The 18,378-nt window shown below is 50.2% G+C and overlaps 1 protein-coding gene and 1 long non-coding RNA gene across 3 annotated transcripts in view; one reads left to right on the forward strand and one right to left on the reverse strand.

The window, feature by feature from the left end:
• Positions 1 to 9,292: 9,292 nt before the first annotated feature.
• LOC116955569 (uncharacterized) overlaps positions 9,293 to 18,378 on the reverse strand; it is a 31,382-nt gene continuing 22,296 nt past the window's right edge. Inside the window, exons 10-12 of the mRNA XM_032976707.2 lie at positions 17,003 to 17,116; positions 14,795 to 15,054; positions 9,293 to 13,427 (exon numbers count right to left, since the gene is read on the reverse strand). Coding sequence (XP_032832598.2) covers positions 13,170 to 13,427; positions 14,795 to 15,054; positions 17,003 to 17,116 — 632 coding nt within the window. The 3' untranslated portion in view covers positions 9,293 to 13,169. The remainder of the gene's footprint in view (positions 13,428 to 14,794; positions 15,055 to 17,002; positions 17,117 to 18,378) is intronic.
• Positions 13,425 to 17,030, forward strand: LOC142905979 (uncharacterized). Of its 2 annotated transcripts, XR_012930008.1 has the most exons (3): positions 13,436 to 13,673; positions 14,773 to 15,071; positions 16,947 to 17,030. It is a non-coding gene; the product is annotated as an uncharacterized LOC142905979 (long non-coding RNA). The 2 variants fall into 2 exon arrangements; XR_012930007.1 differs by lacking the exon at positions 16,947 to 17,030 and having other exon boundaries at positions 13,425 to 13,673; positions 14,773 to 15,427.

An 18,378-nucleotide genomic window follows, 5' to 3' on the forward strand; every position in this document is an offset into this window, starting at 1 on the left:
CGACTCGGCGACTGCGGCAGCGAGAGGCGTCAGGGCGCGACTTGCTCCACGTGGCAACCGACATCACGAGCTCCCCGTTCGGCTTCCCCCCCCTCGGCCCTCGTCATTTACGCCGCGCTGGTTGCGGCGGCGGTTCTGGCCTGCGGCCGGCCGCGGCTCCCACGGCTCCCGTCACGTGGCGGGTGGTCGCAGCGCCATCGTCGACAAGCCGGAGCGGCGCCTGGGAGCCGTGGACGCCCTCCACATTTACAAGACACCGGGCGTCTGGGTAGAAGCTGGCGCTAGCTCCACACCCGGATAATGCCACCGCTTACACTCCACCGCCGACTTCCACTCGATCAACAACCACCTTCGTTTGGACTGCATCGACATTCACCGAGAAACTGGACTAATTCGCCGTCCGCTTCGCAGAGGCTCTGGTCGTACGTTCAATTACAACTACTCAACCCCAAACTCCATTCCATCCATCTGGTCCTGTTTGTGCACCACTACTTCCTCAATACGTCGTCACAACATACGACACGTGCACCTAACCAATCTCCGCCCCAACCCTCGGTCCTCTCAATTCAACCACGAAGCAAAGTCACCTGAAACTGGCTTTGCTCAACACCCGCTCACTAAACAATGAAAACCTCATTTTAAATGAATTCATTACTGACAATAACCTGGATTTTCTCTGTATCACTGAAACTTGGCACAAACCTATGGACTATTTCGCACTCAACCAGACTACACCTACAGGATATACATACATGGACAAACTCCGATCTGAGGGGCGGGGAGGTGATGTCGCTGCAGTGTACAGAAAGAACATTAAAACATCCACCATCTCCATCCCTGCTGTTCAGTCCTTTGAACATATCCCTTTCAAACTCTCTGGTCTCACTCCTCTGGTCACTGCCATAATCTACCGACCCCCAAAACCAGATCCTTCCTTTCTCTCTGACTTTTCTGACTTTTTAACTCAGTTATCTGCCATCTCACCTTCTGTTCTGCTCCTGGGAGATTTCAACATCCACATTGACACTGACTGTAAATTTGCTACTGAATTCCTGGAACTGCTACACTGCTTCAATTTCACCCAACATGTCAACTTTCCAACCCACAGCCGTGGTCACATTTTGGATCTGGTCTGCTCTACTGGTCTCACCATACCGCTTCTCGAGCCCCACAACCTCAACATTTCTGACCACCTGTCAATCACCATGAACATTGATCTCCCCATTTCTACAACCAAGGACAAAAGGATAATTTCTTTCAGAAATCTTAAATCCATCTCTAGGCCTGCCCTTTCAGCCTCTCTTGCCAGCAAAATATCCTACTCCCCCCCCCCCCACCCCTGACTGACAACCCTTCCGACCTCACCAACTACTACAATGAAACACTTTCCACCAGTCTCGATCATCTGGCTCCCATCAAAACTAAAACTGTCTCATTCACTCACTCTGCTCCCTGATACACTCCTATTCTGCACAAAATGAAATCCCGTAAGCGTCAGCTTGAAAGGCTCCATAAGAAAACTGGTTAAGCTGTTCATCTACAAGCTTACACAGATTACCTTCAGCAGTATAAGGAAGCTCTTAACACTACCCTGATCCACGTACTACTCACACCTCATACATTCTGGTTCTACCAACCTGAAGGCTCTTTTCTACACAGTAAATAAACTTCTCAAACCCAGTGACAATATCGTCAACTCATTCACAACTGATAAATGCAACACCCTTCTATCATTCTTTCAGACCAAAATTGACACCATTTACACCAACCTGTCCTCTTCTTCTGCTACCACTGTCTGCTCTGTCATTCCATCATTTGTTCCCCCCCCACCACAACTCTCAGCCACTGTCTCAGTTCTCCCCACTGTCGCCGGGGGAGCTGTCTAAAATCTTGACAGGGATGAAAACATCAACATGTGTCCTGGACCCCATCCCATCCCACCTCATCAAAGACTGTTTACCAGCTATCTCCACACTCATCACAAAAGTCATTAACTCCTCTCTCAGCTCTGGCTCAATCCCACGTTCACTCAAACTGGCTGCTGTCACCCCCATTCTCAGAAAACCTGGACTTGACCCCAACATTATGTCAAACTTTCGGCCCATTTCCAATCTCCCCTTTCTGTCTAAGATACTGGAACGCACTGTCGCCAAACAACTCAAAACCCACCTCTCCTCAAATGACCTGTTCGAACCATTTCAATCCGGTTTCCGTTCACAACACAGCACTGAAACAGCCCTCCTCACAGTTACCAACGACATCCTCCTCTCCGCAGACTTTGGTCACCTCAGCATCCTCATTCTCCTGGACCTCACTTCAGCTTTTTACACTATCAACCACACCATTCTTCTCTCTCGCCTCAAATCTACCCTCAACATCACTGGCACCGCCCTCTCCTGGCTCCATTCTTATCTCACCGACAGACGACAGTTCATCCACATCAACAACTGCACCTCCTCCACCGCTCCTTTGTCCCAAGGTGTCCCCCAGGGCTCAGTGCTTGGTCCTTTGCTCTTCATACTATACCTGCTTCCCCTTGGCAACGTCATTCGCCACCATGGTCTTAACTTTCACTGCTATGCCGATGATGTCCAGCTCTACATCTCCACCAAATCCATCACCTCCGCCACCCACTCCACTCTCTCTCTAACTGCCTCGCTGACATTAAATCGTTGATGCACACCAATTTCCTTAAACTTAACTGCGACAAAACAGATATGATCATCATCGGTCCCAAATCTATCACTAAATCCATTCGCAGTTTCTCCGTCACTGTCGACACCTTCACCCTGTCTCCATCCCTTCAAAGTCGTAACCTTGGAGTAATTTTTGACAATAACCTCTCCTTTGAACACCACGTAAAACAAATCACCAGAACTGCCTTTTTTCACCTCAAAAACATCTCCAGACTTCGCCCATCAATCTCTTTCTCCGCTGCAGAAACCCTCATCCACACCTTTCATCGCCTCCAGAATCGATTACTGCAACAGCATCCTATACGGCACCTCAACCAAAACATTAAAATAAACTGCAGTACATCCAGAACTCTGCTGCTACGTCTGCTCACTCACACCCGCACCGGTGACCACATTACCCGTCCTCCAAAACTTGCATTGGCTCCTGGTCCCACAACGAATTCAATTCAAAATCCTCCTCCTCCTCACACATAAAGCCCTTCGTAACCGGGCCCCTTCCTACCTCACTGACCTGCTCCACCGCCACAACCCATCCCGTAGCCTTCGCTCATCTGACGCCAACCTCCTGACTCCACCTCTCAGGACCAAGCGTCGAACCTGGGGCGACAGAGCCTTCTCTATAGCTGCACCCTCACTTTGGAACTCTCTCCCAAAACAAATCCGTGACTGCACCGACCTTCCAGCGTTCAAAATCATTGACTAAAACTCACCCTTTTAAAATTGCTTTTAATGTTTAGCTAAGTTTGATGTGTTTTTAGTGTTTTTACCATTTGATGCTGTTTTTGCTGCTTTTATGATTTTATGTAAAGTGTCTTTGAGTATTCAGAAAAGCGCTCACAAATAAAATATATTATTATGTTCTGACAAATCCTGGAGGTCTCTTTGACAGAAAATATGTTTTGTATCATTATTATAACATACGCTTTATTATTATTATTATTCCACACGTGAAAAGTTGAAGAAAATTCAAACAACGGCAAAAATCTGACTTTCTTTTCATCTCACTTTTCTTTTTAGTCTCCCGCCCATGTGAACGGCATGTCGTCACGTGACACTCGTGACAAAGTGACGCTCGCATAAATATACAACGCTTTAAAAATACACAATTTCAACATCAATCTTAAGTCGATCATGGGCGCTTTTCCCATGCTTTGACCCTAAAGTTATGCGCTCGGTAGCCAAATTGAGAGCAGTTTTTTTTTCCTTTTTCAAATCTGAGTTTCGTAATATACAAAAAAAAGATTGTTGGTTTAGTTGTCTGAAAGAGTCATGTAAGGCAGGGATGAGAGGGAATGCTCTTTCGTAAACGCTCCTCCGTCAACGCCACGAGCTCCCAACGGGAATGGGACTCATTGGGACTCAGTGGGACACATTCACAGCAGTAGCAAGCGGCAATGGATAGTCATTGACTACTATATTTACCCAAGAATGTCTGTGTGTAACGCTCGTGACGTCACTCCACGTCGACCAGTCCCCCTCATTAATAATCACAGACAGGTTACATCCTCCAGATAGACGCCCCCCCCCCCCACCCTCATTAATAATCATTAGCAAGTGACGTCACTCCGCATGGACACCCCGTCTCCATACCGACTATAATCACCCAGGAATGTCTGTCCTTAACGCTCGTGACGTCACTCCACATCGACATGGACCCCCCCCCGCCCTCATTAATAATCATGAGCAGGTGACGTCACTCCACATGGAGCACCCCCCCCCCCACCACTTCGCACGTGAAGGGATCACAAGTGACGTCATCACACCTACACCTCTATTTAAGGAACGAAACAGGAGGAGGGCTTCTCCACGAATCTGGCCGATGTCGCCTGATGCTGCCGGTTGTAATTACTGGCGAAACGTTGTACTCGGATTGTAAATGTTGTTGTGGCTTGGCACGTTGTGTTTTCCGTGACAAACCTCTTACTAGTTGGCTGTGTCGGGTGGTGGTGGGTTTAACGACGACACATTTATACATTTTACGCGATCTAACCCATAAAAATTGTATTGCAGTAGCAGCAGCAACGCACAATCCCAGTCTGTCGAAGGAGTCACGGGACAAGGCTGCTGTCCCGACGATTAGCCAGAGGCCACGACACACGGCGGTCTGTCAGTCGACTGTCTCGAGGCAGCGTTCGACCCCCGCGGACCCACTGGCGACCCCTGATGGCCTTTAGTGTTGCCCCTGGTGGCCTTTAGTGCGACCCCTGATGGCCTTTAGTGTGGCCCCTGGTAGCCTCTAGTGTTGCCCCTGGTGGGCTTTAGTGTGGCCCCTGATGGCCTTTAGTGTTGCCCCTGGTGGCCTTTAGTGTTGCCCCTGGTGGCCTTTAGTGCGGCCACTGATGGCCTTTAGTGTTGCCCCTGGTGGCCTTTAGTGCGGCCACTGATGGCTTTCAGTGCGACCCCTGGTGGCCTTTAGTGTGGCCCCTGATGGCCTTTAGTGTTGCCCCTGGTGGCCTTTAGTGTGGCCCATGATGGCCTTTAGTGTTGGCCCTGGTGGCCTTTAGTGTTGCCCCTGGTGGCCTTTAGTATGGCCCCTGGTGGCCTTTAGTGCGGCCACTGATGGCCTTTAGTGCGGCCCCTGATGGTCTTTAGTGTTGCCCCTGGTGACCTTTAGTGTTGCCCCTGGTGACCTTTAGTGTTGCCCCTGGTGGCCTTTAGTGCGGCCCCTGGTGGCCTTTAGTACGGCCCCTGGTGGCCTTTAGTGCGGCCCCTGATGGCCTTTAGTGTGGCCCCTGGTGGCAACACTCGGGGGCCCATCAGAGGGCCAGTCTTCTCAGACTCTCATTGCCTCGAGGGCCCATCAGAGGAAGTTTTTGAATATTTAAATTGTTATACTTCTTCAAGAGTAGAGCTGAAACATTGAGATCTTTTTCTTCGATGACAGTCACGAAAGATTCATTGTTGTTGATTTTTTTTTATTCGAACCGATCTACAGCAAGTTTCACATTGCTTCCGGGTAACATTCCATGTCCCTGGCCTCTCTACGTGCCAAGGAAAAGGGCCATTGCCTGAATCGTCGAATATATTTCTTATAAGGCCACAGCGTTGTTGACGAATGTGTTGAGCGCTTTCGTTGTTATTAGTGGCTGTGCATCACTGTCGGTGCAGTAGAGGGGCTCCTCTACTTACGAACGAGTTAGGTTCAAGAGGTCTGTTCGTAAGTCGATTTGTTCGTAAGTCCAACTTGACTCCTGTCGATTCTAAACACGTTGGACGCTAAACACGTGGAATGGCTTTACAAGTTGCATGATCTCATGCAGATGCCACTAGTTCGTCATGTTCTGTAGATGTAGATTACACTGGTTCTTCACGTTCTGCAGATGTAGATGCCACTGGTTCTTCACGTTCTACAGATGTAGATGCCACTGGTTCGTCATCTTCCACAGATGTTGATGCCACTGGTTCTCCGTGTTCTGCAGATGTAGATGCCACTGGTTCTTCACGTCCTGCCGATGTAGATGCCACTGGTCCTTCAAGTTCTGTGGATGTAGATGCCACTGGTTCTCCGTGTTCTGCAGATGTAGATGCCACTGGTTCTTCACGTTCTGCAGATGCAGATGCCACTGGTTATTCACGTTCTGCAGATGTAGATGCCACTGGTTCTTCACGTTCTGCAGATGCAGATGCCACTGGTTATTCACGTTCTGCAGATGTAGATGCCACTGGTTCTTCACGTTCTGCAGATGTAGATGCCACTGGTTCTTCACGTTCTGTAGATGCAGATGCCACTAGTTCTTCAAGTTCTGCAGATGTAGATGCCACTGGTTCTCTGTGTTCTGCAGATGTAGATGCTACTGGTTCTTCACGTTCTGCAGATGTAGATGCCACTGGTTCTTCACGTTCTGCAGATGTAGATGCCACTGATTCTTCACGTTCTGCAGATATAGATGCCACTGGTACTTCACGTTCTGCAGATGTAGATGCCACTGGTTCTTCACGTTCTGCAGATGCAGATGCCACTGGTTCTTCACGTTCTGCAGATGTAGATGCCACTGGTTCTCCGTGTTCTGCAGATGTAGATGCCACTGGTTCTTCACGTTCTGCAGATGCAGATGCCACTGGTTATTCACGTTCTGCAGATGTAGATGCCACTGGTTCTTCACGTTCTGCAGATGCAGATGCCACTGATTCTTCACGTTCTGCAGATATAGATGCCACTGGTTCTTCACGTTCTGCAGATGTAGATGCCACTGGTTCTTCACGTTCTGCAGATGCAGATGCCGCTGGTTCTTCACGTTCTGCAGATGTAGATGCCACTGGTTCGTCACGTTCTGCAGATGTAGATGCCACTTGTTTACGTTCTGTAGATGCAGATGCCACTGGTTCTTCACGTTCTGCAGATGTAGATGCCACTGGTTCTTCACGTTCTGCAGATGTAGATGCCACTGGTTCTTTACGTTCTGTAGATGCAGATGCCACTGGTTCTTCACGTTCTGCAGATGTAGATGCCACTGGTTCTTCACGTTCTGCAGATGTAGATGCCGCTGGTTCTTCACGTTCTGCAGATGCAGATGCTACTGGTTCTTCACCTTCTGCAGATGTAGATGCCACTGGTTCTTCACGTTCTGTAGATGTAGATGCCACTGGTTCTTCACGTTCTGCAGATGTAGATGCCGCTGGTTCTTCACGTTCTGCAGATGTAGATGCCACTGGTTCTTTACGTTCTGTAGATGCAGATGCCACTGGTTCTTCACGTTCTGCAGATGTAGATGCCACTGGTTCTTCACGTTCTGCAGATGTAGATGCCGCTGGTTCTTCACGTTCTGCAGATGCAGATGCTACTGGTTCTTCACCTTCTGCAGATGTAGATGCCACTGGTTCTTCACGTTCTGTAGATGTAGATGCCACTGGTTCTTCACGTTCTGCAGATGTAGATGCCGCTGGTTCTTCACGTTCTGTAGCTGTAGATGCCACCACCGCCATCTACTGCGTGGCGGTTGAACTTACGACTCTCGGTCCGAACAGGCAGCTGGACATACGGACAGGGTTTGTTCCTATCTCTGAAAGTTCGTGAGTCGAATGTTCGTAAGTAGAGGAGTCCCTGTATCACGAAACCACGTGTTCTTTGCGGAGCTTGATGTTAGGTATGGTGCTGCCATCTACTGCCTAACCCAACAGCTGCACGTTTAAAGGAGGCGTTAAAAAAATGAAAAGATTAAAAAATCCTCATTAAAAAAGAGCGCCGCTCAACCAGGGTTGAGCGTAGTCGACGCTGACAACTCGTGGAAATTCCACGTTGCTATGGCGAGGGGTAATTCTCTGCGTAGGAAAACTACCGATGGCTTCCCCGCAAAGTGCGACTCACTTTGTCCTCTCTGGAAGCATGATGCTGCTGCTACTGCTGTACTTGATGATGATGCTGCTGCTACTGCTGTACTTGATGATGATGCTGCTACTGCTGTACTTGATGATGATGATGATGCTGCTGCTACTGCTGTACTTGATGATGATGCTGCTGCTACTGCTGTACTTGATGATGATGCTGCTGCTACTGCTGTACTTGATGATGATGCTGCTGCTACTGCTGTATTTGATTATGATGCTGCTGTACTTGATGATGATGATGGGCTGAGTCGACCCACGACTGGGAATGTAACTTGTCACATTCAGGCCGACTTAACATAATCGTTAAAACAACAATCAGCATTAAGCGTGAGATATTGTCGTCTGGAAAAAAAATAAGACGTCAGTTGCAGGTAACGCTCCCCGAGAGGAGACGGAGCGTTGGAATCGGCTCGTGTGCAGGGGGTGCTGCACGAATCGTCGGAGACAGCGACAGCTTGGGGCCTTCATCCAGCAGCGCATAGATCGTGGGCTGGTGGTGACGGAAATATCACAAATGCGGGACTCTCCTGTAACAAAGAGTGCTTGAAGACTCGGTTACGCTTACGTGGATAGCCGCGTAGATTATGATGATTATACTTATGCAGGATCAGAATATTTATTTATACTGGAGGAAGCCGATGAGCTGTAAAGCTCTTTTTTCACAGGTGTCCAGTTATTGCCGCAATTGACACTGTAATCGTTGACACTTTACATTATCGCCGTCACTGCTATCACCTTCACCACGAACGCATCGTCGTCATCATCGTCATCATCGTCGCCATCATTGTTGTCATCATCGTCGTCATCATCATAGATCATCGTCATCATCATCGTCGTCATCATCGTCATCATTGTTGTCATGATCGTCGTCATCATCATAGATCATCGTCATCGTCATCATCATCATTGTTGTCATCATCACCGTCATCATCATAGAACATCGTCATCATCATCGTCGTCATCATCGTCGTCATTACCGTCGTCGTCATCATTGTCATCATCATCGTCGTTTTTATCACCGTCACGTTTCTCATTCAGGGTGCAGAGCTGCTGCGGTTGCCGGCTGGTGCGCTGCTGCCACGAAGCGGCCCCCTCCCAGTTCCAGTCCAATGCCGGGGGCTACCGTCAGCCGCGGGCCTCCCCCCACTGCACCAAGCCGCAATGACCAGAGTGGTGAAGTATGGTCAATCAACCCCACCCCCCTTCCCCCTACAACTGACGCTGCGTGAAGAAACCTTCGTCCAGCGGCAGATATGACAAAAGCCTGCGAATGATCAAACAAATTTAATCACGTAAATTACATGATCACGATCATTCCTGTTACAGTTCCACCATCAAAGCGTTTAACGCATCCGGCTCCGTGAGTCGTGAGAGGGACAACGACACCTCTCCCGGAGATAATGCAACACCTAACGTACGTACCCACGTGCGTACGCACGCACGTACTCACGTGCGTACGCACCCACGTGCGTACTATGTACGTATGTGTGTATGCACGTGCGTACATATGTTCCCACGTGCGTACTATGTACGTATGTACCCACGTGCGTACTATGTACGTATGTACCCACGTGCGTACGTACGTATCCACGTGCGTATGTACGTATGTGTGTACGCACGTGCGTACGTACGTACCCCCGTGCGTACTATGTACGTACGTACCTACGTGCGTACGTACGTACCCACGTGCGTACGTACGTTCCGACGTGCGTACGTAAGTACCCACGTGCGTACGTACGTTCCGACGTGCGTACGTAAGTACCCACGTGCGTACGTACGTTCCGACGTGCGTACGTACGTACCCACGTGCGTACTACGTACGTACCCACGTGCGTACGCTGAACTTCTTTTGCACCGTGCGTAGCCAACCGCGCTAATCGGAGCGTCCCTAGCGTCTTGTTGCCCGTCTTGTGCAGGTCGCTTTGGCTCGAGCAGTGCGTTGGGGGGCTCGAGGCAGGTGACCCGCCCTTGCAAACATTCTTCTGGCAATACAAACAGGAGTTGCGTGGTGTTTAGATGTTCAAACACTTGTTTTTTTTTTTCGCAAGGCATCAAGTTCTGCGTTAACCACACACGATGCTTGTGGTGAGCATGCAAACAAAACGTGCTCTGACAACATATGTAACAAGGCCGTAGCCATGGAGTCAACATTGTGGGGGGGGGGGGCAAATCTTCCAGGGGGTCTGGGGGTCCCCCCCCCCAGAAAAAAATCTAAATTTGAAAACGAATTCCCTGCCTAAAATATTTTAAAAATTCACTAACACATAGGATGCACATTTTATTTATTTGTAACAATAATGTCTAATAGTGTATATTGTATTACATTGCTCTGTTTTATTTTATTTTACCTTTTCATGTTTCATTGTATGTCATGGCAGAGATTAGGAGTTTAATAAAGTACAACCAGATATCTGTTTTATAGCAATATATTGGGGGGGGGGGGACATTTTGAGCATATTTGTGTGTCCCCCAATATATATTATAATTACGGCCTTGATACGTAATAATTGTATGCAAGCCTTGTCTTTGAAACTGATTGGCCGACAGCAGAGACAGCGCCCTTCTTTGTGGCCTCGTCTCACCACCAGCGTTAGAGCAAAACACGCCAAAGGCGAGCAGTACAAGAGCAATGCCACACGTGACAGGGCCTTCATAGCTCGGTGTGGGCGGCTACATCATGGGATGACTTTTTGCCAGAATCAAAGTATGAAAAATAGGGACGACGTTTTACCCTTTCTGGAAATAAAAACAAGAATTATGTTAAGATGGTTCAAACACCGAATAGAATCCTTTTGCAAGGAATCAACGTTCTCCGTTAACCACACACGGTACGTGTGGTGAACATGCAAAACAAAACACGCCTTGATAATATATGCATCTATTACGTGTGGTTAATGCAGAAACTCGATTTCGTGCTAAAAGTAGCTATTTGGTGTTTGAACATCTTAGAGGCCTCCTATTTTATTGCCAGAAAGGGTAAAACCTTGTCTTGTTATTTTCATACTCTTTGGTTCTTTCGGCAAAAGTCACGTAGGTAGGTGATCTATTATTTTATTTCTACCCACGTGACTTTACCGAAAGAGTATGGATTCCTGCAGCTATGAAAGCTTCAAATCTACGTTATTTTTCATACTAAAAATCTGGAAAAAAAAAGTTGGCCCATGATGTAGCTGCTCTACCCCGAGCTATGAATGCCCTGACACGCGTGTGGCATTGCACTTGTGCTGCTCGTCTTGTGGCGTCGTTCTCTGGTCTGACACTGCCGACATTAGGCCATAAAGAAGGCAGTCTCTGGTGTAGCCCAATCAGTTTCAAAGACAATGCCATCTATAATATTTATAACGAGCTTTACGACCAGGCTTCGCCCGAGACTTAGATTCTTGTCTTGGATGAATACACGGCCTACGCGGAGGGTGGGTGGAGGGGGTGCGTGACGTCACCAGGCACACTGCGTGACGTCAGCAGGCACACTGCGTGACGCTGCCGCATGCGGGTGACATCACAGATGTGACGTCACCGTTCACCTGCCGTGCAAAATATATCCATTATTTCGCTCCCCCCGCCTCCCAAAATACAAAAGTCTATTTTTATACTTTTTGCATTGTGTACAGTCTGGAAGCTACCCACATGCCAAATTTCAAGTTTGTTGCATGTCGGGAAGTATGGTTATACATTTCGAACAGACACACACATTCACAAATTTCCCTTTTTTATACATATAGATAGCGTCTTTTATTTTACATGTTCACCACACGTACTGTGTGTGGCTAATGCGGTACTGTACTTTGATTCCTTGCTCAAGTTTTCTATTCGGTGTCTGGACATCTTACACACTCCATGGGTTATTGCCAGGTAGGGTGAAAAAAAAAAAACCTCGTCTTATTTTTCACACTTTGATACGGGCCAAAAACAGCTATCCCACGATTGTCTCCTTGCCAAACGCTCGTTTTGGCCCCTCTGCTTCTGCGTCCTCCGCAAAAATAAAAATTTGGGTGGGGGGGGGGGGGCAGGGGGGTTGTAAACCCTTCGCTGAATCGATTCGGCCGGCTTCGTCGAACTCGCCGCTCCATCGTTCCCGAGCGCACGCCCCGCGAGCTGAGCCTCCCGCAATCCGGGCTCGTGGACGATTCTTCTCCCCCGGCTCGTGAATTCGTCGCAATAAACGACGCTCGGGTTAGACGGCCTAAGCATCAATGTTGTGCCGTAACGCTCCACCACCCGACACAGCCAGGGAGGTTTGTCACGTAAACAACGCGCCAATTAGTTAATAGTGTAGTGTGTAGTGTATGGTGTAGTGTATAGAATAGTGCATAATGTAGTGTAGTGTGTAGTGTATAGTGTCGTGTATAGAGTAGTGTAGTGTATAGTGTAATGTATAAAGTAGTGTATAGAGTAGTGTATAGCATAGTGTATAGTGCAGTGTATAGAGTAGTGTATAGAGTAGTGTATAGTGCAATGTATAGAGTAGTGTATAGTGTAGTGTATAGTGTAGTGTATAGTGTAGCGTAAAGTGTAGTGTATAGTAGTGTATAGAGTAGTGTATAGAGTAGCGTAAAGTGTAGTGTATAGTGTAGTATACTACTTCAGCCCACCGGTGTGTTGGAGAGTAAATCCACAACATGTACAATCTGAGTAAGTAAAAAAAAGTAAAAACAAAACTCGGCTCGAGACGATTGTTGCTAGGCCACGAGTCGACGTCGTCGTCGTTGCGTTTGGTCGCAGCGGGCGAGCCCCGACGATAACAAACCGGCGCGTCGGGTGGTGGAGGGGTGTTACGACACAACGCCTTGCCAGCACGTTGAAACGGCAGCGAACCGGGGCCTGAATGTCAACGGCGAATCCGTGTCAAGCCAACGTACACATTGTTTACGTTTCTTCGTTTTTGGGGTTCGGCCCCTTGCTGGTAGCCATTTTCTGTTGTGACATTTTGTCGTTGTCGTGAGCCCTCCACCACCCGACGCGAACTTTGCCGTGAAACCAACCCGGCGTGGCCTCGGCCCCAGACAACAAACAACCGACGGATCGTCGCGTCGGCTACGAAGTGGGGAGGGGAGGGGGGAGGTGGACTATAAAAAGGAAAACAGAACAGTGAAACGGCACGCAGGGAGGGAGGAGTTCACGTCGCTCCCGGGTGAGAGGTCGCGAGATTCACCAGATGAACGCCTTCTCCCTCTGCATGGCGGGGGGGGGCACCGAGCCGCCGCCGCCGCTGCCGCCGCCGCCCCCCCACGCCGAGCGAGGGGACCAGAAGGGCCTGCCGCGGTAGGGCGGCACGGCGGCACCGCCGCCGGCGGCGCCGGCGTCGCTGGCGGACGCGTCGACGTCGGACGCGCGAGTCGTCACGCGCCCCGTCACCTCCAGCACCATCCCCCTCATCGCCATCGGGATGTTGGAGCGCACCGCCACCTTCGGTGGGGGGTGGGGGGGGTGGGGCCCGTCAAGCGTTAAAAGCCGCGCGCGCGTGCCGGTGGCGAGCGCCGGTGTCCGTTGATCGGAGGCGGTTCAACTTGCGGTGACGGTTGACCAGCGTCGCTGTCACGTGGTGGAGTTTGTGTGTTACGCCTGCCACCCCCTCCTGTTGTGTTAATCGTAACAACAGCAGCAACAACAGAGGGATGGTGTCGACCCGTGACGCTGCCGCACAAACGCTGGGTGAGTTGGTGGGTGGGTGGGTGAGTTGGGTGGGTGAGTGCGTGGGTGAGTTGGTGGGTGGGTGAGTTGGGTGGGTGAGTGCGTGGGTGGGTGGGTGAGTGGGTGGGTGGGTGGGTGCGTGGGTGAGTGAGTGGGTGAGTGGGTGGATGAGTGCGTGGCTGAATAAGTGGGTGAGTGGGTGGGTGAGTGGGTGGGTGAGTGCGTGGGTGAGTGGGTGGGTGAGTGTGTGAGTGAGTGGGTGGGTGAGTGCATGGGTGAGTGCGTGGGTGAGTGGGTGGGTGAGTGGGTGGGTGAGTGGGTGGGTGGGTGAGTGGGTGGGTGAGTGCGTGAGTGAGTGGGTGGGTGAGTGCGTGGGTGAGTACATGCATGAGTGGGAGGGTTAGTGGGTGGGTGAGTGGGTGAGTGCGTGGGTGAGTGAGTGGGTGAGTTGGTGGGTCAGTGGGTGGATGAGTGCGTGGGTGAGTGCGTGGATGAGTGCGTGGGTGAGTGGGTGGGTAAGTGCGTGGGTGAGTGGGTGGGTGAGTGGGTGGGTGAGTGGGTGGGTGAGTGCGTGAGTGAGTGGGTGGGTGGGTGCGTGGGTGAGTGGGTGGGTGAGTGCGTGGGTGAGTGCGTGGGTGAGTGCATGCGTGAGTGTGTGGGTGAGTGGGTGGGTGAGTGCGTGGGTGAGTGGGTGGATGAGTGCGTGGGTGGGTGAGTGGGTGGGTGAGTGCATGAGTGAGTGGGTGGGTGAGTGCGTGGATGAATGCGTGGGTGAGTGGGTGGGTGGTTGAGTAATTGAGTGGATGAGTGAATGAGTAGTTGAATAGGTAACTGAGCGAGCGAGCGAGCGGGCAGGCGGGCGGGCGGGCGAATTGCGGTGACCTCAACGCGACATGGATGCGATTCCTGCCGTGCTCATCCAAATCAGAATCCTGCGAGTATTTGTCCCGGAGCAATCCGATGAGCCATGAAGCTCTTAGTCGCAGATGTCCAGTAGGGGGCACGGGGGTCAAGAACGCAGACCGACTCCTCCACACGGGCGCGATGCGTCAACAAGCGACGCTCGCGCTAACCCCCCCCCCCCACCCTCTACATGACACGGGGAGGCGCTGTCATCCAGCAGTGGATCGCCGCCCACGCACCTCGACGGGCAGGAAGGAGCCGGACGACTGCAAGGACCCCATGGAGCCCGACGAGGAGGATGAGGACCCCGACGACCCCGGGAGCGGCGGGGCGTCCAGGGAGAAGTCGCTCGGCCGACGGATTTTCCTGCGGCCGCGACGCGCCGCGGGCACCCCCAGGCCGGCGTCGTGGACGCCTCGCCGGGGCCTCGGAGTCGGCAGGCGATCGCGGGCGATGGGCCGGGCCGGCCACACTTTGTTGCCGCTGGCACGGAAATATCCTTCGCGGCGAAGAGAGGTCAAATTAAATTATATGGGGGTGGGTGGGGGCGGAGCCATGACGGTGGCTAGGAGATGTTAACTACCTCGCCTGGTACGCAGGAGGTCGTGGGTTCGATCCCGACCCTGACGCCTGCTGCTGTATATTTGGAGTTTGCGTGTCTCTCTCATCATCATCACGGTGGCTAGGAGATGTCAACTACCTCGCCTGGTACGCAGGAGGTCGTGGGTTCGATCCCGACCCCTGACGCCTGCTGCTGTATATTTAGAGTTTGCGCATCTCTCTTTCTCCGTGGTAGCGTGGATTTTTCTCCGGTTATTACCTCCACATTTAGAATCAACATGCTTCTGCTATAAATGTCCACGTGATGATGAGCCCACTTTGTTGACCTATCATTTGTGCTAGCCAGGTCGCTTCTGGCAAAGAGCTACGGAACTCCAGTGGGCCATAACCTGGTAAAAAAATAATAATGAAAGTTTAGAATAGCTTATTTGGAGAATACACTGAGTGATGTTGATAATGAGAGTGGTGTAATGATTTGTCGGTGAATAGCAACGCTCTCCCCCCAAACCTTTCACGACGAGCGGTCACAAAAGCGATTTGCTCGTGACCTACATGGCATCTCAACACGGTTAAAGGGCACCCACTGTGGCAGCTGTCACCGTGTGGCACAAGGTGGACTCGGCACTTGGCCTGCAAGCAGGGCATTAGTCTTTGCCAATAGGAGGCGATGATTGCCGTGTGGCATAGCCTGGCAAGATTGCACTCGGCTTTGTAGTAATTTACAACGGTTAAAACACCGCGGTATGCAAAATGTACAGAGGTTGGTGTGTATTGTCTCTGAGCCCAAGGGCTGAGTTTCAAGGTAGAAATCAGCCAATGCTGATTCAACATCGTAAATTGATTAACCACTGACTTCATCTAGTTACAAGCTTGGGTTGCCAACTCTGACTGAACCAATTCGGGAAGATTTTAAAAAAAAAATGCATTTTCTTAAAACATCTTCTTTTATTTAAATCTCCAGGATTGATCTCAATAATCACCGGGAGAAGATCCATGCCAATTCCGGTAGAGACTCCCTGCCAATCCAGGAGGGTTGTCAACCCCATCACCAAACCACTCACCACTCAACCACCCGCCCACTCAACCACCCACCCAATCACCCACCCACCCAACCACTCACCACTCAACCACCCGCCCACTCAACCACCCACGCAATCACCCACCCACCCAACCACTCACCACTCAACCACCCGCCCACTCACCCAGCCATCCACTCCTGCAACCGCCCACCCAATCACCCATCCATCCACCTACTTACCCACTGAACCACCCACCCACCCGCGCAATCACCCATCCACCCACCTACTCACCCACTCAACCACCTACCCACCCAATCACCTATCCACCCACCTACTCACCCAATCACAAATCCACCCACCTACTCACCCACTCAATCAACCACCCACCGAATCACCCATCCACCCACCTACTCACCCATTCAACCACCCACCCAATCACCCATCCACCCACCTACTCAACCACCTACCCACCCAATCACCCATCCACCCACCTACTCACCCACTCAAACACCCACCCACCAAATCACCTATCCACCCACCTACTCACCCACTCAACCACCCACCCACCCAATCACCCATCCACCCACCTACTCACCCACTCAACCACCCACCCACCCAATCACCTATCCACCCACCTACTCGCCCACTCAACCACCCGAACAGCTCGCAATAGTCACCGGGAGAAGATCAATGTCAATTCCGGTAGAGACTCCCTGCCAATCCGGTAGGAGGGTTGCCAACCCAAACTCCCAGGTGTCTCCCACACGACCTCCGTACCGCTGCGGTTTAACATTAAACGTTCCTGTGGCAGGGGCCATGGATACCAACGGCGGTGGCCACCGGGGTGCGACGCAGGAGCAATGTTACCTCTCTTGCGGAGACAGCCGTGCTTCCTGTGGCAGCGGATCGTGAGGAAGAGGGTCAGCGTGAGCACCAGGAAGCCGACGATCCAGCCGATCAGATTCGCCACGAACACTTCATCTGCACGGCATTCACATCGTCGTCGAAGTCATCATCATCGTCATTAACAGTATCATCGTCATCATCATCATCATTAACATCAACATCGTTATCGTCTTAATCGTCATCAACATCGTCATCAACGTCGTCATAATCATAATCGTCATTAACATCGTTATCATCTTCATAATCATCGTCATCAACATCGTTATCAACGTCATCGTCATTAGCATTATCAACATCGTCATCATCAACATCGTCAACAACATAGTCATCAACATCGTCAAAAACTTCGTCACCGTCGTCATTAACATCAACGTCGTCATCATCAACATCGTCAAGAACATCGTCATCAAATTTCGATGTAAAGCTTTCGTGACTGCAAGGATTCATCTTCTTTGGTTCTTTCGGTAAAGTCACGTAGAATGAGAATAAAATAATAAATTAATAAAATAAAACAATACAATTTTCACGACGTTTCGGCCACAACACAAGTGGCCTTCTTCATTTGTGTTGTGGCCGAAACGTGAGAATTTAATTGTGTTATTTTATTTTATTAATTTATTATTTTATTCTCATTCTATGTGACTTTACCGAAAGAACCAAAGAAGAAGAACATCGTCATCGTCGTCATTAACATCAACGTCGTCATCATCAACATCGTCATCATCAACATCGTCAACAACATCGTCATCGTCGTCATTAACATCAACGTCGTCATCATCAACATCGTCAACAAAATCATCATCGTCTTCGTCATTGCTGTCGTCATCATCCACATCGTCATAATCATCATCGTCATCATCAATTTGGTCATCATCGTTTACAATCATCAACATCATCCACAATATCGCCATCATCGTGATCACATTCTACAGCTGACGTCATGGATGTGTGTGACCACGTGACGCGGCGCCCATGACAGGGCAGGCGCGGCTCGGCCACTAGGGGCGTCAGGGCGTGGCCCCATCAGGCAGCTGCAGATGAGAAATGAATTTTCTAATAAATAAAAAACAACACTAAATTTCAATTTAAAGCTTTCGTGACTGCAGTGATTCATATTCTTGGTTCTTCTATAAATGTAATTATTCCTTCAACGCGAATTGCCTAATGAAGATAACATTTTGAGTTGTTCGTATTGGAAACCGCTGCTGCAATGGCACTTTGGTTCTATTCGGTAAAGTCACGTAGGTAAAAAAATAAAACAACAAAAAATCACGACGTTTCGGCCACAACACAAGCGGCCTTCATCAGGTGAAGGGACCAGCCTGTCTCTAAGACTG

The sequence above is a fragment of the Petromyzon marinus genome, chromosome 60 (genome assembly GCF_048934315.1).
Source record: "Petromyzon marinus isolate PM22_M1 ecotype Great Lakes invasive population chromosome 60, UKy_Petmar_22M1.pri1.0, whole genome shotgun sequence".
Lineage (NCBI taxonomy): Eukaryota > Metazoa > Chordata > Hyperoartia > Petromyzontiformes > Petromyzontidae > Petromyzon > Petromyzon marinus.